We start from the raw sequence: 23,019 nt of genomic DNA, 5'->3' as shown, positions 1-23,019 counted from the left end.
ACCTCCCAAAGTGCTGAGATTACAGGTGTGAGCCACCACACCCTGCCTAATTTTTGTATTTTCAGTAGAGATGGGGTTTCACCATGTTAGCCTGGCTGCTCTCGACTTCCTGACCTCAGGTGATCCACCTGCCTCGGTCTCCCAAAGTGCTGGGATTATAGGCGTGAGCCACCATGCCTGACCAGCCATACTTTCAATAACCAAAACATACTACTCCACTTTTGAGAGCCTTGGACAGATAAACCAAATCTTACACAGTACCAGGCACATAATAAGCATCCAATGAATGTATGATAAAGAAATAGTTAATGAAAGGTTCATTCGGCCCAACCATCTCAGGGGAAGGTTTTGGAGCACAGGTGCCATGTTTATTTTATACTCTTGGCTAGCCCAGACACTACCAGTACCAAGAATTGATGAAGTTGAGGGCATGTTCGCAAAAGAGAAGATGAAGCTCCCCCTTCAGGTCTAGAGCCCTGGTGATTCCGTAATTGAGAGATTCAAACTTACTTAACTGGTGGGGAGAATCTTGGATATCATTCTCAACTTTCAATTAGATGTTACACTGTGGTCATCTTGCAGCTCTGGTTGGATCTCAGATTAGATTCCAGTCTATCTGTAATGTCCTCCTGGCAGAGGCAGCTGCCCTCGTGACTTTCAGCTGCTAGTTATTACTTTTTCATGACATTTCTCAAATGTTCATGATTATTTTCTCTATCCCCAGGAAAATCAAGGAAGAGAACACGACAAATATCTTGTGTGAAGGCCACTAAGAAAAGTGATAAAAAGAAGATCCTTTCATAACCACTCTTTTGCTTAACACAACTGAGCTAAAGTGGTTCTTTTTTGGATTAGCAAAGCAGTCTAAAATGTCATATTTCTTTTCATTAGTGTCATCTTACATAATAATCTGTCATCTTTGAAATCTCTCTGCCCCTTCTGTTCCCCCATATCAAGTTGGTTAAAAGTCCTGTTGATTCTCTCTGTATACTCATTATGAGTGTGTCCTTTTTTCCTGACTTCAGAGCACCTATTTGGTTCAGCCTTTGATAGGGTTTGCCTTACCTAATCTATTACAACCATCTTCTTCCTCCATGTCTTTCCATAATGAAATACATGCTCCACATTGTAGCCAAGATTATGCTCCTAATGCTAGAATCTGATATTGTTACATCTGTATTAGATATATATTTTTAAAAAAGCTAGCAACAGCCATTATTTCAGGAAAGCACTTCTCCATCTTCCTATCAATAATCCTGCTCAGTCCACTGGGTTTCAGGGACTAACCCCGTCCCCACCCCAACTGTCCACCCCATCCCCCACATCCCCCAACATAGGCACAGGATCCAGGCCATCTGCTGTGGGCCATGTGACTGGTCTGAGATTGAGAAACTAATCATGTGAATGGTCCCATACTGGCCAAGCAAAGTCCTCGTTGGAGCCTTCTGCCAACACGGTCAAGAAAGGCACTCTCTTCTCAGTGACCACAGGCTCCAAGGACTGCAGAGGCTGAACCTGTCTGGGACACTCCCACAGAGAACAAAGCCACACCAAGCCCAGAAGAGGTCAGAGAACATGAGAAGCCAGAAGAAGGAAGGGGCAAAGGATCTCGCAAAAGTAAAGACATCATTGGCATCCCTGACTCTGCCATGCTTCTGTCTTGGATTTACCAGTTATGTGATCAAATAAATGCTTTTTTTTTCCTTGTAAACTATTCTGAATTTGTCTTCTTGAAACTTTTGTGTGCAAAAGCATCATAATGGATATAATCCCACTATTGAGAACTTTTAATAGTTTCTTACTTCCTATAGAAAAAACCCCAAACACCTTGGCTCAATATTCAAGTTCCTCAACAAAAAAGACCACCTTAGCTATTCAGCTTTAAAACTCTCCTGTCCCAGCCTCAAGTAAGTCTTTCAGAAATATTAAAATAATAATCATAGAATCAATACCCTTCGCTGTAGCCACCATAGACCCTTTGTTCAGAATACTTCCTGAATTGGAATTATTCTTCTACTCTCTCTTTCACTACACTACTCAGTCGTCTAGACCCTGCAGAGATTAAGCATGAATATCATACTTTACATTACAGCTTTCATATACACACATATTTCACCCTATCAGGACTCCTTACAGAAAAGGAACAGTTCTTTCTAAAATTTAATCTCTAGCACCTGACATCCGTTCTAAGCAGCAGACACCCCACAAATGTTTGCAGCTCTGGTCAGAAATGAAAAACTAAGGATTGACACCTATTAGACTCTTAATTCTTCCTTATATTAGAATTTCTCAAAAATTAACCCTATCACCATACAACCCAGCAATTGCACACTCGGACATTTATCCCAGAGGAACAAACATATGCTCACACAGAAACTACATATGAAAATTTATAGAAGCTTTATCATAATTGCCCCAAACTGGAAACAACTCAGATGCCCTTCAATAAATGAATGGTTCCACAAAGTGCAGTACATCCATACAATGGAATATTACTCAGCAATAAAAAAGAACTATTAATACATGGAACAGCAAAAATAAATCTTGAGAACATTACACTGATTGAAAAACAATGCCAATCCCAAAAGGTTCTGTATTGTATAATTCCATTTAAATAATAATCTTGAAATGACAAAATTATAGAAATAGAGAACAGATTACTGATTGCCAGGGGTTAGACACAGGGTGCAAGGTGGGAAGTGTGGTATGTGTTTGTACACACAAGGAATCCTTTTAGTGATGGAAATGTTCTGCATCTTGACTAAATTAATGCCAATATTTTGGTTGTGATATTAAAATTGTGTTTTGCAAGATGTTACCTTTAGAGGAGACTGGGTAAGCGGTATACAGGATCTCTATATTTTTCTTACAACCGGATGTAAATCTACAATTATCTCAAAATGAAAAGTTTAATTTTTACAAAAACTAACCATATTTCAAATCTTAACCAAAAAAACCCAGATACTCATTGCTAGAGTACCTCGCAAGTAATCATAGCTTCAAACAACAGATCTCACTCTAACTAGCATACAATAGGGTTTTGGCTACAAGAAGTGAACGACTCTCTCAAAAAGAGGTAAAGACAGTCATTCTGGCCAACATGAGAGAAGAGAGTTCTTTACATAAGAAAGCTATTTTCAGAAAGTGGGATGGCAAAAGAAATTACAAATACTAACACAAGAACTGTCCCTGTCCAAAACACTGAGCTGGGTACCCCAAGTGACAGTCCATCTCTACAAGCCAGGGCTTCCATGCGGAGGAATAACAGCCTCTGTGAAATCTGATCTGTTTGCCATTTAGATCCATGTGACTCATGGAGGCTGGCTGCACTCATATCTAAAAATACAGGAAATCTGCAGCCTAAGCAAATTTGGCTCATGGACTCATGGGCTTTTGATTCAAATACTGCACATTTGGAGACAGTGCTTTTGTATATATATCAGCCAGTGGCAAAGGAGGTTCTGCTGCTCAAGTGACAGGTATTCAGCTGAAATCTAGAAGCAAAGAGGATCAGAAGATTTATCAGCTTATATACATTTTATCTGAGAGTTACATGACACCTGCTCAGTATCAGGAACATGAACTCTGAGGTCCTCTGGAGCCCAGAATGATGCCTTTCCTTGGGCATTGGGTGTGTCCCACTAAATACCTGTCCCAAAAGAGAACGGAGGGAGTCATAAGCTATTAAAGACAGAGTAGGGTGTGGCGGTCACATGAGTGACCGAGTGCCACTTGGACCAGAGCACTGAGCCTGCAGACAGAGAGGGTGTGGTGTCTGGGCCCTGGCATTTTTTATTTTGTCCAGTCCTACTCAGAACCTTTCCCAGAAGTGTCTGAAGCCATGACAACTGACCGATGGGGCAGATGACTTCTAGGTGACAGCTCATGGACACCCTGATTCCTTTGCCGCAGGCTGTATCTACTCACAGACCTGGTGACTTTTCAGAGTGGGCCCCCCACCCAGGGACCTGCCTAGCAGAGCCACTGCGGCACTCACCCATCAGGACACTCAGCAACTTCTGCACTCTGGAGTTGACCCCCACAATTCGATACAGCCCTTGCTCGTTGATCCCTGAGGAAAGAAACAGTGATGATTTAATTAGAGGCACGTCAGAACGCAAGTCAGGCCAATCCAGCCAAATGCACTTCTTTTTTTTTTTTTTTTTCCATTTTCTCAGTCCTCCTAAGAGCTGCTCTAATTAAAGTCCCCTGTCACTCAGCTCAGCTCCTAGCAAAGGAGTGGGATTTGGTACAGCTGTCTAGGATTTCACGGATGTGCTGCACACTTCAGCCCTCATGTTAGTTCAGTCATCAGAGGCGAAAGAAGCTTTCCTTTCTCTTGCCAAAGGCAGCATCTGAAGAGTTCTAAAAGATGCAAAATGTACACTTTTAAATATGTCATATTTAACCAATTTTTAAAATTAAAATGCCAAAAATGACATGATTAAAAATTCATACAACAGAAAAAGACACTTTATAATCTATTTTTACATATAAAATGAAAATATGGAGGTGTAAGAACGTTTTTAATTTTAAGGAATGTTAGCCAAGACTGAGAAATTAGAAGATCCATTCATTTATAATATAAATATTCTTTATCAAAAAAGACCACCTTTATTTCAACCCAAGGAACTGTATAATTAGACTAGTAAGGGTTTACTTTTAAATTAAACATTTAAACAAAGAATCAAAAACTAACCCACTGCAGTGTTTCTGTTCATTTAAATACATGGATTAGATCACCACTGTACCACTTACAAAAGAAGGCAATTTAGACCAGGTGACTTGAAATGATTTTTCTCCTGTTAGTTCCAGGCCCATCATATCTGACCCCTCTCAAGTAATAGAGCTCCAGCTTCCTATTTTATTCCTCTGATGTCCATTCTTCAACCAGTAGCCAAAGTGAATTGTCTAAAGCACAAATTAGTTCACACCACCTCTTCTCTTAAAACCCTCCAATAGATTCCCATTGCACTTAGACCATAATCAAAACTACTTACAATGGCCTATAAGGCCTATACTATTGAGCACTGACTACCTCTGATTGCATCATTGACCACATGCATTCTGCTCCACTCATTGGCCTTCCTGTCACCTCAACATGCCAAGCTCATGGTCCTACCTCATAGCCTTTGCTCCAGCTGTTTCCTCTACCTGGACTGCTCTTCTCCCAGAGCTTTTCATCATTCAGATCTCAGCTTAAATAAAACCGCTTCAATCTAAAGCAATCCACAATCAACACTACTGGTCATTCCCTTACCCTGTTTTCTTTCTTTATAGCAGTTAACAATATCTGAAATTATCTTTGTTATTTGATTCTTTACTTGTTTTTTCCGTTACATTCTCAATAGAATGTAAACAGTAATCGTGTCCTGTTCAGCATTATATCCTCAGCCCCTGGATCAGTATATGGTACATGGTAATAAACAAAACACTGAGTTTATACTCCATCAAGGCCAGTATAAAATACTTGGGGGCCAAAACACAATCTTCCGGAAGAAATTCGGGAAAGGACCAATTCTGCAGTACTTTCAACAAGACCTATGTAGACATGGAACTAATGAATAAAAACAAGTGGTCTGGAATGATAGGATTTTACAGCTAAAAAGGACCTGTAAAATCATGTACATCATTCTGCGTGATTCACGGACTAGGAGCCCCTGGTCAAAAACTTCAAAAACTAAGTGATGGGTCCCAAGTTACTCAGTGGCAGAAACTTGATTCAGTAACATGTCAGCTTGTGGGCTTGAAAAGTCTTAAGTGTCTCTACTTCTTCTATCCTTGTGCTTTCCCAGGACTTTACACAATCCCACCTCCCACTGGACAATTGTCAAATCCCAGAGAGTATGGGAAGTCTGTTCATCTCTGGTCACCATAAATACGTATGCACATACACACACTGCAATCGGGAGATACCCACTTTTTTCAACTATTTACGCTAAAATGGCACCTAACTCATACTGTCCTTATTTCTTCTTTGTGCTCAATGAAGACTTTCTTAGAAGTTAAATTACATCATTTCCATTTTCATTTTAGAGGGGGAAGAGGAACTTGTACACCTCTTCTTCTCCTACTTATTGTACTTATTTTGTAGTTTTACATCAGAAAAAGTTGTCCTCCTGAGCTACCAGTTTGCATTTACTACAGACTCTGTGAACAGTTTTAAATGATTAGGTTTCTCTCTTGATTTTGGCTGCTGAAGACTGAGAGATGAACAGGTGGCCCAGCTCAAGCAAGTATATGAACTTTACTAGGGAAAGAGAATTTTTTTTTTTTTTAGACTCGCTTTTGGCTCCATTTTTGTGCCTCTACCTTTAAACCCTATACATTTTATTCTCGGTCTTTTCTTTTAAATTAAAAAAAAAAAAATTAAAACTCCTGTTGAAAATCAGGCCGTGCACAGTGGCTCATGCCTGTAATCCCAGCACTTTGGGAGGCCAAGGTGGGCAGATCACTTGAGGTCAGGAGTTGAAGACCAGCCTGGCCAATGTGGTAAAACCATCTCTACTAAAAGTACAAAAATTAGCTGGGCATGGTGGCAGGTGCCTGTAATGCCAGTTACTCAGGAGGCTGAGGTAGGAGAATCGCTTGAACCTGTGAGGCCAAGGTTGCAGTGAGTAGAGATTGAGCCACTGCACTCCAGCCTAACAACAGAGCAAGACTCCATCCCAAAAGAAAAAGAAAAAAGAAAAATTACCTTAGTAATGAACACTTCAAAAAAACTTAGCAACTACAGTTAAGGTAAATAGATGAGTCAAAGGGAAACAGTAAAAATCAGCAGAGAGCCACTGAGAACACAATGAAACCTGTGCAATACGACAGCTCCTCTCCCCACTGCTCCCAGAACGGGCTCATACTGAGCAGCTGCTCTGTAACTTGCATTTCTCATGTATTATAAATAATTTTTAAAATGCCGTATGTCTGTAATCCCAGCACTTTGGGAGAATGAGGTGGGTGGATCACGAGGTCAGGAGATTGAGACCATCCTGGCCAACATGGTGAAACCCCGTCTCTATTAAACATACAAAAATTAGCTGGACGTGGTGGTGTGTGCCTGTAATCCCAGCTACTCAGGAGGCTGAGGCAGAAGAATCCCTTGAACCAGGGAGTCGGAGGTTGCAGTGAGCCAAGATTGCGTTACTGCACTCCAGCCTGGGGACAGAAAGAGACTCTGTCTCAAAAAAAAAAAAAAAAAAAAAAAGCCATAGGTCAAAAAATGTATTTCCATTGCATTGTTAGTGATTCATAGTTTTTAACTACACAGATGTACCATTGTTGATTCAACCCATTTTTGAGACATTTGGCCAGTTTCTGATTTTGTACCTTAACATCGCCACTGCGTAAACATCCTTATGGCTCAATCTGGCCCATATCCTTATTTCCTCAAGACCAATTCCCAGAAATGTCACCTACTTCTACTTTATACTCTCTGGATATATCTTACATACCTTTACAAGCTGCCTTAACTCTTTATTTAAGAGAGGTACAGGAGAAATAACTGAACATTTTAAAAAATATTTCCATACATTACAACTGTTTTAGAAAAAATATCTTTTGACAGTATACATAAGGGTAGGTTTTTAAATTCTCTCTCTTCCCTCTACTTAATGCCTCACAGTCCTTATGAAAAAAAAAGTGTATATTTCTCAACTGGTAAGAGTTATGAATCCTGCTTCAAAAGAGAGAATTTCTTTCCACTGCTTAAAAAGAGCTGGTAGGCTGAGCGGCTGTAGAGTAAATAAGATTCATATTTCTGACAATGGTTCAAATCAAATCCAGTGGAAAGATGGTTAATAGCTTTTCTCAGAGGTACAACAGACCAGCAAACTCAAAGCTTCAAACTGCTGGGACTGAGGAATCTCCTTTGTGGCTGTCTCTGAAGAAGGGATGGAGACCATCAGGATGAACCAGCCTCCTTGATCTTAATGTCCTGCTCCCACAGACCTGGGAAAGATCAATGTGAACATGGGCCTGACCCCTTTTCTCTACCTGGGTGGTCCCCAGGGACTAGCTCCCCAGAGCATCTTGGGTTCACAGACCCTAAGATGTCTGCCAGAGAAAATTCAGGGTGTCTGTGAACTTACACAGGAAAACAATTACATCTTTATCTTCACTAACCTATAACTGACATTAAGCATTTCCTTCCTTTATGGATGTAAGCAACAAATCACAGGACCATTAGTGGTACCTGCAACTTGGTCAGAAATCACAGATATTTTCATAATACATTACAATTATTATGGATATCTTGAAATATCACTGCTCCCAAATTATGTGGGCTATCAGACCCACCACTATCACTTATAAAGTGTTAACAAAGAAACACATATATCATGATACCCTGTGTTTTTTAATATTTTAAAAATTGAATTTCAGTAACTGGTTTATATAATCATATGTATTTTAGATATTTAACACATTCTTCTGATCAGCCAAAGAAGTTGGTGACACAAAATCAGTTAGGACCTCCTGCTTGAGACCAACAGGACTTGTGGAAATCCACTGACAATGGCACTTGGGGAGCTAATGAGTCACTTAAAGTCAGGAAACAGCAGGTAGCAGGTCTGACTCCTCACCAGATGCGTGACCTTCTATGAGAACAATGCCATCTGTTAAACCACTTTACCTCTGGTTTCCACAGCATGGATGCATTTCCTGATTATGCTGAAGCCAATGCTGTCCAACTGCGCAGCTGAAAGAGCAAGAGAAGGGTAGTCAAGTTGCTAGCCATGGAAATCAACCTCAGGATAGGGTTTAACCAAACCAGGATGAATCAATCTCATGCTGTGGTCACATATCCTTTTAATTTTTCCCAATAACAGTACAGGAATAACATAATAATAATAATAGCTGGTATTGATTGAGAGCTTTCCATATGCTAGGTATGGTTTTAAGTGCTTTGCATGTATTATCTCATTTAGTTCTCATAGTAACCTCAAGTTGTAGTAACCTGTAAAATTATCTTCAATTTACAGGTGAAGAAACTGCAGCATAAGGTGATAGGTACCTTTACATTGCTCTGCTATTAACAGAAGCTGTAGAACTAATTGCGGTCTCCTTCAAAAAGCACAAATTAAGTGGTCTATAAATGTTGGGTAAGTGCTTAAAATAGATTTTCTCACTTGATCCCAGTAAGTCCTCCAGGTTGACATTATCATTAGCCCATATTACAGATGAAGAAACTGAAGCCTGGTAAAACTAAGTATCTTGACCAAAGATGCAGAGCCAATACATGGAGACTTGCTCTAGAGCCCATACCATCAAACTGCCTTAAATGTGGCCCTGAGTTAAGTATAATCCTGCTCAGGTGACTAGAAGAAAGGAAAAATAGAACAAAGAAGAAAAGAAGAAAAATGATTCAGAGGAAAATTAAAACAGCCAAGAACAAAGACACTACCTAAGGAAGCAGCATGAAGGCAGTGGGGCCATCCTCTAGGGGGAAATGAGCAAGTGGTGACAGGGTTCTCACCCAGAAAATAAATGATCAACAGCAGCAACTTCTTCCACAGCAGAGAACCACACAAGGCTGGAAACTTCTAACCTGACAACAAGGCTGGAAATTCCCTAAAATTCACCCCCATGTTTTGGTTACCCAGTGATAATCTTTAAGAATGGGTTCATCTTTGACCTTCTTAGGACAGTGGGTCAAGATAGTCTACCACTTAATGGTCAGAGTGGAAAAGAAAATGGCAGAAAGTAGAAAAGCAAGTATTTATAGATGATTTGCGGTCATCTCAGGGAAAGTAATAAACTTGTAATATTTGAGAAGTGAGCAGAACCTGAACTCACCTTGGATCTAATCCAAAATGAATCTTTCTTTAATTCTTAGCATATATGGGTAAACTTAGATAAAATGAACATTTTATTTTTTTATTTCCATAGGTTATTGGAGAACAGGTGGTGTTTGGTTACATGGGTAAGTTCTTTTTTTTTTTTTTTTTTTTTTGTTTGAGACAAAGTCTTACTCTGTCACTCAAGCTGGAGTGCAGTGGCATGATCTTGGCTCGCTGCAACCTTCGCCTCCTGGGTTCAAGCGAGTCTCCCGCCTCAGCTTCTCTAGTAGCTAGGATTACAGGCACCCACCACCACATTCGGCTAAGTTTTGTATTTTTAGTAGAGATGGGAGTTTCACCATGTTGGCCAGGTGGTTGGCCACCTGACCTCAGGTGATCCACCCGCCTCAGCCTCCCAAAGTGCTGGGATTACAGGCGTGAGCCACCGCACCTGGCCTACATGGGTAAGTTCTTTAGTGGTGACTTGTGAGATTCTGATGCACCTATCACCCAAGCAGTATACACAGCACCCTATTTGTAGGCTTTTATCCCTCACCCCCTTCCCATCCTTTCCCCCGTGTCCCCAAAGTCCATTGTGTCATTCTTATGCCTTCGCATCCTCATAGCTTAGCTCCCACTTATGAGTGAGAACATACAATGTTTGGTTTTCCATTCCTGAGTTACTTCACTTAGAATAATAGTCTCCAGTCTCATCCAGGTAGCAGCAAATGCCATTAATCATTCCTTTTTATAGCTGAGTAGTAATCCATCATATATATATACCACAGTTTCTTTATCCACTTGTTGACTGATAGGCATTTGGGCTGGTTCCATGTTTCTGCAATTGTGAATTGTGCTGAAGATTTTAAAACATTTTTTAATCACCGAGAATTCTCAAAATTAAACTAAAAAGGAATGCTAATTCCTAAAACAACTCTTCCCAAACTGAAATATTAATAGTTCCTATACTTACATGCATACTTATTGCTTAGTGATGCTTATTACAAATACACTCAGCCTCTAGGATAGTAAGTAAAGTACCAGAAAAGAAACAGAAAAACAATGTTTTTCTCCCTGGAGATTATTTGCTATATACACCATTCTTTTTATTCCCTTAAAATGGTAAGGAGCCTATTAACTCAATCCCTTGTTTTTCCCAGTATAAATAAAGTATTTGCTCTGCAAATTATGGCATCTCAAGATTCTGATTACAGGCTGAAAGCCAAATCAAAATAATTCTTCCAAATAAAACTCAACTCATGCAGCAGGCATTTTTCAAATTTAATAACAACCTATAATACAGAGGCTAAATACCTGTTGGAATCCAGGGGAGGATTTTTTTTAAAATAACAGCTTTATTGGTATATAATTCATATACCATAAGTTTACCCATTTTAAGTATACAATTCAGCAATTTCTAGAGTATTTACAAAGCTGTGTATTAATCACTATTATCTAACTCCAGAACATTTTTGCCCTCCTCCCTACCCCAAAAACCCATACACATTAGCCATTTCTTCCCTTCTCCCAGCTGTGGGGAGAATTCCTTTTCTATGGATTTGCCTGTTCTGAACACCTCACATAAATGGGAATCATACACTATGTGGTCTTTTATGTCTAGCTCCTTTTACTTAACACAATGTTTTCAAGCCTTAGCCATGTTGTAGCATCAGTACTTCATTTCTTTTTATGATTAAATAATATTCCATGGTCCAGATATATCATATTTTATGTATCCATTCATCGGCTGATAGATATTTGGGCCGTTGCCACTTTTTGGCTGTTGTGAATAATGTTACTATGAACATCTGTGTACAAGTCTGTGTGTGAACTGGTATTTTCATTTCTTTTGAGTATACACCTAGGAGTGGCATCGCTGGGTCACAGAATGACTCCATGCTTAACTTTTTAAGGAACTGCCAAACTGTTTTCTAAGCAGCTGCACCAGTTTTCATTCCTACCCGCAATGTATGAGGGTTCCAATTTCTCCTAATCCTTGCCAACATTTGTTATTGTCTTTTTTATTATAGCCATCCTAGTGGGTGTCAAGAGGTATCTCATTGTGGTTTTGACTTGTATTTCCCTAATGACTAATCATGTTGGGAATCTTTTCATGTGCAGGGAGGATTTTCATTCCTTTATACAGTAGTCACAATAGAGCCTACTGGAAAGCATTTGTCAGATGGGGAATTACGTTTTGTGCTAAAGGAGTTTCCCAAAATGTTTATAACTACGATTCCATAGTCAGGTGAAGCCTTTTAGTTCTTCTTTTGAAAGGTGCTTAAGATCATCTTTTCATAGGAATGAGAATCAAAGAAGTCTGGGAGAGAAAGAATTGCCATTTTGCTCAGTGCTATGGGGAGCTGCAGACATTGATTCTGAACTAGGATGTTTTAAGAGTAGGCTTGTGAACATGGTCTTCTTCTAGGCATTGATGAACTTCTGCCCTAGACAAAGGCTATTTCTTTACCCTCTGAACATTGATAAAAGTTTTGAAAAATTAGAAAGAACCTAGCATCTGACAGTGATGACCCCAGTAGTCAGAAGATACATGCATGTAAAGCCATCAGCCCAATTAGTGGACATAACCCTCTAGAGGCAAATCAGTCATTGAACCTTTTTGTGTGTGTGTGTGGCACTGTAGGAAGTGCATCCTCTTCTAGGTAAGTAATATTTAATGGAAAAGAATAAAATGGACCCTTCCAAATACATCCAGAAAATAATCAAAATTTTACCCACTACTACAATTACTTCTTTTGGGAAATGGCAAAGCAAAACCTCCACATTCAATCTGAGTAAATGTTCCTCCTTTGGTTTTCCCAACGTTAGAGATTCTCCAATTTGTTTGAAACCAGCAAACTCCTTTTCTTGGAATTAAGTCTTACACAGATGTTACACATAAAGGTCTTACACATGACATGTGTAATCCGGTATTTCTCAGTTTATCTTAGTTGTCTAAGTTCAAATGGATATGATATTTACATATTGCAAAGTCAAACATTATGAGCTCAAGATAACTCTGTTAGCCTCTAATGTATTAAAATTGCATGTTGATGATAATTATTTACAGCCTATAAACAGATAATACTGTGTTAAGAAATGGAATCTCTTTCAAACAACAGTTTCTCCAACAAGGAATTCAAGAAATATAGGTTAGCAACCACTGCTCTAAACCTCTAAACTGGAACTAGTGTAAATTATCACATTGCCCACTGCCTGGGGACCCCCATCTCTCTTTGTCTCTTCTCTTTCACACACACACATGTGCATGCATGCACACACACAAACAGCTTGATTTCTACTCTCATCAACTTGAGTTTCCTGCTGACATCATGATTAGATTACTAATAATTAACAACTGTTTTACTATTTATCATGGACCAAGTACCATAATGTGATAGGGACTACAGTGCACACATAACCAGATCATTAGTCCTGATCTCTGCCCAGTAGGGATATAATCTGAGTTAATTGAGATCTCCTAGTCTGAAAAGCAAATTCCCACTAGAAGGTTTAGAACACTATCACCACCAAGCTGCGTTTGCTAATGACAGAAAAAGTCTGAGTGGCCCGCCAGATGGAGGCGGCTGTCCTTAATCCCCTCAAGCAGGTGATTCAGCTCTTTCACTGAGCCAAGGCTCAGAAAAGGTCAGGGATTTATTAGCAATTTCTGTATCCCTATAATCTCCAACAATAATCTCTCATTAAATATCTACTAGGCTTGCATTAGTCCCTTAATTTGACTTGCGATGAGTTGTCGCAGGACCTGTGTCTCCCAGGCCCAACATCCACCATCCTGCAGTTGAGGCTTCGGCTGGTTTACTTCCCTCCCTCAGCCTCAGGTTCAGCTCTGCTCAGTGTACACACGAGGCAGCCCAAACAGTTGTCTCATCATGAATGCTGGCAGAGCTTGCACCAAATATCCAGGTTGGCCTCCCAGGTTAGAAATGTGCCATCCTCTTAACTTTCATTTCAACTTTTGAAGCCTTGTTGCTTTGTCTCCTTTCAGAGAAGGCAGCACGCTAGGGTAGCAAAGTCCATTTTCTCCAAGTTCTCTGGAGAACATGTGAACACAGGAGAGGTGGGTTTATGCTCAGTAACCTTGAAGAATCTTAGGGAAAACCACAGAAGCGGGAAGAGGATGCCTTGGGCTATCATGCCGAGGATATGAACCCTGGGAGGAGGGAGGCAGGTTACATCCAGAGACTAGCTGTCTTACTGCAAAGGGATTAAAAGAACAACTATAAGGTATAATCAAATGATTTTCTTATCTAAAAGGAGGAGGCTTGAATTGCTTGAACCCAAGAGGCAGAGAGAGCAGTAAGCCGAAATTGAGCCACTGCACTCCAGCCTGGGCAAGACTCTGTCTCAAAAAATAAAAATAAATAAAAGGAGGAGGCTGGTGGGCCAGGGAGACAGACATGGATTTTAGCATAACTGCCACTGCTATACAACCATAAGGTCAACGCCATGCCCTGAAGCTTCTGGGACCTCACCTGAGATACTTTTCACTGGCTCCTCCCAGCTATTAAAAAAAAAAAAAAAAAAAAAAGAGGTGTGTAGGTGGTGGGAAAATTATAACAAAATCACAAGTATCACCCTTGGCACCACTCCTACTTCTTACCTCCCATATCCAAATTATTACCAAGTCCTTCAATTGTGTCTTCTAATGCCTCTCAATTTTGTCCAATTTCTCCATCATCATCATCACCATCCTGGTCCCTATCTCAATCATCTGTTGCCAGGATGACTGAATTAACCTCCTGGCTGGTCTTCTTATACTTCTTGTTCCTGTCTGCCCTCTGCATTGCAGCCCCCACGGTCTTGACAAAATCAGAGCATATCACCTCCCTACAGCACCTCACTGCCCTTGGGAGAATAACCCCAATCCTTACTTGCTCACAAAGCTCTGTGTGACGGGGCCCTGCCTGGCCCTCCAGCTTCTTCGGGGGCCACTGTGCCAGCTCTGAGCACCTAGCCACACTGGCTGTCTTTCAAGAACATTCAACTAACCATGCTTTCTTCCCAGCACAGACTGTGGATTTCACATGGGAGCCCTTTGGCTCCCAACTCACATTACCCTCAAGTGTCCCTTCCTCAAGAAACTCACCCAGACCTTCCCATCTAGGTTAAAGCCCCCATTGTGCACTCAGATACAGGACCATCAACCTTTCTTTCAGACTATGATGCACCACTGCAAGTTTACACTGATATGTGTGATTCTGTGAAAAATGTCTACCAAATTAGAATACTTATTCATGAGGGCAATGGTCCAGGTATATTTACTTCACTGGCTACTACAGCTCTATCTTTCACCACCAACTATACCACTGGATATGAATTGGAAGTGTGTGCATGCATGTGTCATTTTTCATTTTGGATACATGAATAGGTAAATTAGTAAATGAATGGTAGAGAGAGTTGCCGAGGGGCAGTGTGTCAAAATGACCTTTCAATTTCTTTTTTTTTTTTATTTTATTATTATTACACTTCAAGTTTTAGGGTACATGTGCACAATGTGCAGGTTTGTTACATATGTATACATGTGCCATGCTGGTGTGCTGCACCCATTAACTCATCATTTAACATTAGGTATATCTCAACTGATATAAACCCTCTGAGAGTAGATGAGTTCTTTTAACCTTTTGGTCCTCCGCTTTCTCATTTTTTTGTGATGATATAAAGGTTAAATAAAGAAATGAATAGGCTGATCTAACCACTTCCTTCCTTCCTGCATCAATACAGACATGCCACCTAGCAGCAAAGCCCAAGAATGGGCCCAAGAAAAAGGAAGAACAAAAGTGGCACAAGCCAAGCCATGAAACATAGGAGACAAAAGCAAATTTAGGTTTTCCTGGACACTTTTAGACCTCCTGCATTTTGTCCATCAAGGCATTATCATCATTGAGCTGCATGTGGTGTGAAGCTGGGGCTGAGAGGAGGGCTTCTCCATATTACACTAACTCGGCCACCTAAATGAGGGTCAAGAAGGGCCTGAGGCCTGAGGGTCAAGAGAGCCCCTGGAAAACACAAGTATTGTCCGCTAGAGCTTCATGCTACCTGTGAGACCTGATTCCTCAGGCTCAAGAGCCCCTCTTCTGAAAATCACTGACCTGCAGTTGCTCAACTCCAACCTTCAGTACTCAGAAAACCAAGAAATTTGGCAAGAAGTGGCCAAATCGCCCAATTTGAATAGAAGAAAACTTACCATATTATAAGTTGACTGATGGACACATATATATAATCTATAAAAACAGCACACTAGGACATGCCCCCAAACAACCCCATACCTGCATCCCTGGAATTCTAACCAAACCCTGGGAAGGGAAATCCTCATCCAAAGGAGAGGAGCTAATCTACTGAATTAGCCTTAACATGAACTAGAAAGGGTTACTGTCCCTAAAGCTGGTATTCAACAAGTTTTTCCTAGTCTGAATTTTTTCCCCAGGAAACTTTTTCAATTTTCCTTTGATTAAAAAGAAAAACACAAACCAAACCTTTTTTGTGGGAGAAATGGAATTTGCTGGAAGCACTGTAGGTTATGCATAAAAACAAGAGGATTGAGGTTGAGCACCCTGGCTCTCAACTGTAATCTCAGCACTTTGGGAGGATGAGGTGAGAAGATCGCCTGAAGCCAGAGGTTTGAGACCAACCTGGGCAACATGGTGAGACCTCATCTCTACAAAAAGGTTAAAAAATAATTTGCTGGGCATGGTGGTGTGAACCTGTGGCCCTAGCTACTTGAGAAGCTGAGGCAGGATGATGGCTTGAGCCCACGAGGTTGAGGTTACAATGAGCTATGATCATGCCACTACACTGCAGCCTGAGCAACAGAGTGAGAGCCTGCCTCAAAAAAAAAAAAAAAAAAAAAAAATACTGAGAAGTAAAGGATTTCTAACACGGATGGACAGATGAATACAGGAAATAGTCGAGCTGCTGTGAGCAGGCCACTTCAGGGGCATGTTCTCACCACAGAAATTTACTCAATTTTCCAATGTGATTTGCTTTTTATACAGCCTTGCTGGCCTCCCTCATTCTGAATTTAATCAATTTCAGCACCCTTAAAAGCCATTGAGAAAACCACCCACATTGAAATGAACATAAATTCCACCTGAAGAATAATTTCCAATTTTCACACACACAGAGGGAAGACCAGAAGGGCTTGCCTGTTTTCCCCTAATCATGTGAAGCCCCAGGGTTGCCAGGGCTCCCTGGGCTGTGGCCCCTGGAAAGCTGTCCTCATGGTGGCAGCTCTCAGAGGCTTCAGTGGGGCCCAGGAAAGGTGGCCAACTGGTTCTTAATTATCCCGGTGTGCATTCTCTATTGTGGAGTTTACCCACAGCCAATTTTTAATCCCAGATCAGCACTCCAGGGACCCCCATGCACCATCCCTACACCAGACTATTCTCTGCCCCCTGGCTGGTATGTTCAGGGAATGTGAACTAACTTTAATATTAACTAAAGTCACACAGACAGAAGTGTAGGTAGTGGAAACTGAACGAGCTATAAAGCCAGACAGACCTGGATTAGAACCCTGCCTCAGCCACCTCTGGCTGGATATGACCTTAGCTTCACCTTTTTGAGGCTCACCTTCCTCGCTTGTATAATGGGGATAACCCAACAGGATGCTATGAGGGTCAAACGAAATGTATAGCAACTGGGATTTACTTGGTATTCAATACATGATCATTACCAATATTACCTAGTATTACCAATATTACCTAGTATTACCAATATTAGAATGTTACTATATCCTGATATTTGAATGAAACCTTCCAGTTGATGAAATACTTTTCATATTCAAGTTCATGTTATCTTTCTGATAACCCCATGGGGTAAGTCTTGCTACTCTTCTTACTCATAACTACTGTGTTTTCACACTAATGAGTGTAATGAGGGATAATACATTACAGTTTATAAAATAAATTAATAAACTATAGTTCATTTGATTTTCCCAATATCTCTGCTAAGTTTTTATGATGAGGAAAGCCAGACTCATGTTAAGTGGTAACAACAGCAATGATAACCGTGGCTAATACTTACTGAGCACAGACTACATTGCTCTGAGCTACACAGTTAGGTGCATCATTTTCTTATCATCACCATCATCATCATCATCATCATCATCCTTATTTTGTAGATAGGAAACCTACGCTCAGTCAGGTTAAGGAATTTCTGTAAGATTATAGCGTCAGTGAGTAGTGGAACCAAGATTTTATTTAACTCAGTCTGACTCTTGGGCTCATCCTCTTCTACTCTTTGCTTTCTGCTAGAGATAGTCAGAAAGGAACTGGGGGCTGGGGATCAGATTCTGTGGATCCCACCATTTCTATTCCAGTAGCAGCTCTCAGCTCCAGTGAACAAGAATGCACTTGCAGAAATGCAGATTCTGGGCCCTCTCCCAGCAATTATGCATCAGTACATGCGAGAACCCCACTTGGAAAAACACTGTACTATATACTAAGCAATTAAGATTATTACCACCAAAAACAAACAAAAATGACTTAATTTAGTCAATTGCCAGTATCTATACCACATTCCCTGCTGGACAACAACTATTTGCCAGTGCTATGCATCTTAATATGGAATGTTGGATTGTGCCACTTTGGCATATGGGATGATTCCAAGAGGTTCACAAACATTTCTCAGTTATACATTTATTTTAATGAATATTAGAAATCTACTGATTTATCACACATAGCAAAATATTTTTTTTTAAATAAACTGAGGTAAACAAGGGATGAATTGGTTTAAAACCAGTAAGTAAATTAATAATAAAAGTAGTATATGCATATATTTAAAAAGTCAGCCAGGTGCAGTGGCTCACACCCAGAATCCCAGCACTTTGGGAGGCCGAGGCAGATGGATCACTTGAGGTCAGGAATTCGAGACCAACCTGGCCAACATGGTGAAACCCTGTCTCTACTAAAAAAAAAAAAAGAAAAAAAAAATTAGCTGGGCGTGGTGGCAGGTGCCTGTAATCCCAGCTACTTGGGAGGCTGAGGCACGATAATCGCTTGAACCAGGAAGGTAAATGTTGCAGTGAGCCGAGATTGTGCCACTGCATTCTAGCCTGGTAAGACTCCATCTCAAAAAAAAAAGCAAAAAAAATCATGAAGGTGACAGAAATAATAAATTGGGGAGCTCAAGTCCTAATGTGTCCCAGAACATGCACTATGTTCAACCTGGCTAAAAGAATGAGATGGGAGAGGACCATATTCTACCTGCAAGATATTCTGTTCCAGTAACATCACCCTTGATCTTTGCTTTCTCTCACACCCTATATCCAATTCACACACCACATCCAATCCGTTAGCCAATCCTGTCACTAATAACTTAAAACCATATCCAGAATCTAACTACTCTTCACCATATCCATTGCTAATACCTTGATCCAAGCTGCCATCATCCTTCGCCTAGACTGCCTACAGCAGTCTCCCAGCTGCTTCAATTTTGCCCCCGCCCCCCACCCCCACCCACCCCGCTACGGTTTATTCCCCACCAGCAGCCAGAGTCATCTTTTAAAAACATACATCAGCTCATGTCATGCACCTGATCACAACTCTCCAGTGACTTCTCTTCACACTAAGAATGCAGTCTTATCTCCTGGCCCCACATGGTCTAGCCCTAGCCTACCTGACCACTCGCCCCCGGGGCCTTCTCCCATTCGGGCACCACTGTTCTTCCTGATATTCCTAGAACACAAGTAGCTCACGTCACCTCAGGGCCTCTGCACACATTGGTCACTCCATCAACAACACTCATCTACCCACTCCTGACACGCTTCCCTCCCTCTCTTTGTTCAGGTTTCTTCTCAAACGTCACCTCTTTAGAGAGACCTTTCCTGCTCCAGGTATCAAAAATCTCTCTCCTCTCCCTTATCTTCTATCCACCAGCCCTTATTTTTGCAGAGTACTCATCTCTACCAGAAATTATACCTTTGTCTACTTGCTTACTCTTTGTTGTCAATTTCTTTTCATTGTATATGCTCCATGAGAGCAGAGACAATCTGCCCTGTTCATGACTGATCTCAATAAATATTTCCTGAAAGAATAAATACAATCCATGTTTTCACCAGCTGAAACACGAGGAGCCAACAGGCCAAAAGTCTCCACGTTCTAGAAGCCTCGAATAGTGACAGGTGGCTGCATATATTGGTACCTTCTAGAGTTCAGGGCCCCTGCAGTGGGAAGCATGAGACAAACAGGCTTGACAGAGATCTCATTCATACCCTGACCTCAAAGCAAGAATACTGCTAGTCAGAATTTTCTTCCCTAGCCTGCCAGATACAAAGGCATCTATTTTTTTTTCATTGTTTCCTGAAAACAAACACACAGAAAAATAAGCTGAAAGAGACATAGAGTAAAGTAAAATAGGTAGCAGGAACAGAAACAAAAACCTGCCTGGATGGGAATAAACCTACCAGCTCTCAGCCACAGTCAAGGGAGGTTCTAAAGAGTGTTCCAATTCTTGGCAAAAGACAGGCATCCAAGGTAACAGCACGTAGGTTCTTGCACAGCACAGGCTGAGGACTATACATCGGCCTGGGATGGAAGGAGTGTTTCTTTGTGGGTTTCTACTTCTGCAATCTCCTAGTCCTCCTTAAAATTCCAAATCAGAATAGCAGTGAAAGAGCAAGGCTTAATGCACACTGCAGTAACACCGACCAGCTTAATCAGGACCATTTGTCTCCTACATGGGGATCTGGACATCCTGAGAATGAATTACACAGTGGCCTCAATTCCCTTCTGCCTTGAGGCCTGGTGGTTTTGCACTGATTTCTCAACCAAAAGAGATCATCACCAGCTTTCTGAGGGTGGAAGTGTTTCAAACAGAGAACCAACTGCCTCTGCCCATCAAGGTCACTTTCCTGCATTTACCTATCTGTCCTCTTACCTCGAAATGCTTTAAGAACAATTTGTTGGTCACAACAAACTCTGAGGCAGCGAAGGGCAGGGAAAGAGAGGGCATTCAGAATCAAAGGCCTAAGATTTGAGCCCTGGTGTCTCCACAAACTGCCTGTGTAAGCTGGACATACTTCACCTCTCTGACCCATTCCCCTCACATATAAGATGCAGGTGTTGTGAAAATCAAATAAGGCAATGCTTGGAGGAACTTTAAAGAGACTTGTCTTTTAAAGTGTACTTGTCATGACACTGTACATGACATGTACAGTGTCATGCTTTTATATAAATGGGCTCTGGCTTTGGATAATGATGACATTATTGGTAATAAGAAGAATAAAGGGCAACATTTAATCATTGCCGATAATACCAGGCACCACTGAGCAAAGGATGGCCATCCTAACCTCATTTATTCTTCCAAAAAAACCAAAGACTTAATTATTAAAACTATTCCCACCTTCAGACAAAGAATCTGAGGCCTGGTGAAATTAATTTCTCAAAATCACACACTCAGTAATTCTTGAGGCTGGGATTTCAAACCACGTGTGGAATACTCCAGAGCTAACACTTCTAAGCACTACTCTACCCTCTGCTCAATCTTACATGCTGAATGTGAGCTGCAGGCTCTGACAACTCTGATCAGTGCAGGGAGTGACCAAGTTTGCCCTCAGAATGAAGTCTCAGTTTTCACATCTGTAAACAGGGTCAATAGTAGTATCTAGCTCATAGGGTTCTTAGGAGGATCAAATGACACAACGTATATCAAGCAGTGAACATGTTGACCACTCCCCAGTATGTACTCAATAAACATTAACCACAATAACTGGAAGCCTGTACTCAGTGGCAGTGGGGGAAATATTTTAGTCTCTGTCTCAATAACCCCTTGCACTGGACTTTAGGGGTTAAAGATGTAGCCAGGGACCTGCTCACTGTCTCTTGGCTGAAGCCCAGACTGGGATGCCAACAGGTGGCTCACACCTGCTCAGGCTGCAGCCTGCTGTCAGTACAGAGCCCACGTCACTGAGGGAAAGGGGAATATTAGGCCATGGCAAAGGCATACACTGTCTGCATCTGCCAGTCTAAAGCTAGCTGAGAGAGAGGGTGGATTTGTCAAGTGTCTTTTAGGACAAGCAGAAAGGCTTCTGATTATCCATGCGAGTCCAAGGAGTACCACCACCAGTCATAGCTTTGGGGGCCAGGGTCTCATCAAGCAAAATAGCTGGGAACTCAAATAATAAAATATCTGCAAAAACAAGTTGTTCCTGCCCCTTCTTCTCTCTCCAGCCCCCTGCCCTCTGAGCCAGGGCTATTGTAGAGCTGGGGTATTACAGCTCAACTAAATATAATTCAAGCTCAATGTACCACAGCAACTGTGTTGCACAGGCAACTCATAATGAAAACTGAGGTGTAGAAAGTCACCAGCTATGGAGAGAGAGAATTATACCACCTCGCCTGACTGTGGCTCAGAAGATGAAAGTGGTGGCCACGGAAACTGCATGCACAGGAGAAAGGAGAAAGGGGAAAGAAAAAGGGTGTGGGGAGGAGGGCAGGAAGGAACGCAGGCAAGGGAGGGAGGCAGAGTGTCTGTCCTCTATCAGCTCAGACCTGGCAGGCCTGGAGAGAAAGCTGGAGGGGATGCTGCACTCAGCTGACTGCCTCGTGGGCCAGTGCATAGAAGGCCAGGCCACTGTGCCCATTAATGCCTTCCACCCTTCTCAGGTTTAAAAGGGGAAATGTTCTATTTATAAGCCACCGACCAGTAGAGGCCTGGCAGCCTCTGGATGGCTCTGATCCCAAAAGGATCCTGGTTACCGGTGGCTGCCTCCTCCTGCCTCTCAACTGTGGGTGTTCTAACAGCAAAAGGCCAAAGGTGACTAGAAGCAAAAGAAAAAAAAATCCTCTTTTCTGCCCTCTGCTGCTTTCATGAGACGGTGGATTTCTGGTAACGGCTGAAGGCTTTAGAAGCCTTTTAAAAATAGCGGCCCAGGCGATCCCATCAAGGCTTTCCCTACAGTTGCCAAGCCTAAATCTCCTTTTCTGTTTTACAGATCAAGGGAAGCTAAGGCACAGAGATGAAGGAAATGTACAGTCAGAGGCACAACAATGGGAAACAGAGCAATGGTAATGATGTCCCTCCCCATCTCCTCTCCTGGTCCTCAATCTTGTCCTCATAAAACAAGGCAAACCTGAATAAAACGCCATCAGGGAGTTTGCTCTGAATGACGGCCTAAAGAAGGATGAGTGGATGTACAGAAACAACATATAAAGCGTTATGTTGTGTTGCCAAATCCCTGTGGGAGAGTGGTGGGCCACGCTAAGGGTCTGACCCTGGGGAAGCCAGT

The 23,019-nt window shown here is 41.5% G+C and overlaps 1 protein-coding gene across 11 annotated transcripts in view; it reads right to left on the bottom strand.

Moving 5' to 3' along the window:
* Nucleotides 1–23,019, bottom strand: part of ARHGAP26 (Rho GTPase activating protein 26) — a 462,069-nt gene that overhangs the window by 186,268 nt on the left and 252,782 nt on the right. For all 11 annotated transcript variants that reach the window (XM_009241146.4, XM_054556004.2, XM_054556006.2 and 8 more), the window contains exons 13-14: nt 8,627–8,692; nt 3,998–4,072 (exon numbers count right to left, since the gene is read on the bottom strand). In XM_009241146.4, the coding sequence (XP_009239421.1) occupies nt 3,998–4,072; nt 8,627–8,692 (141 nt within the window). The remainder of the gene's footprint in view (nt 1–3,997; nt 4,073–8,626; nt 8,693–23,019) is intronic.

The sequence above is a fragment of the Pongo abelii genome, chromosome 4, assembly GCF_028885655.2.
Source record: "Pongo abelii isolate AG06213 chromosome 4, NHGRI_mPonAbe1-v2.0_pri, whole genome shotgun sequence".
In the NCBI taxonomy this organism is placed as follows: Eukaryota; Metazoa; Chordata; class Mammalia; order Primates; family Hominidae; genus Pongo; species Pongo abelii.
This window is presented reverse-complemented; position numbering and strand designations above follow the sequence as displayed.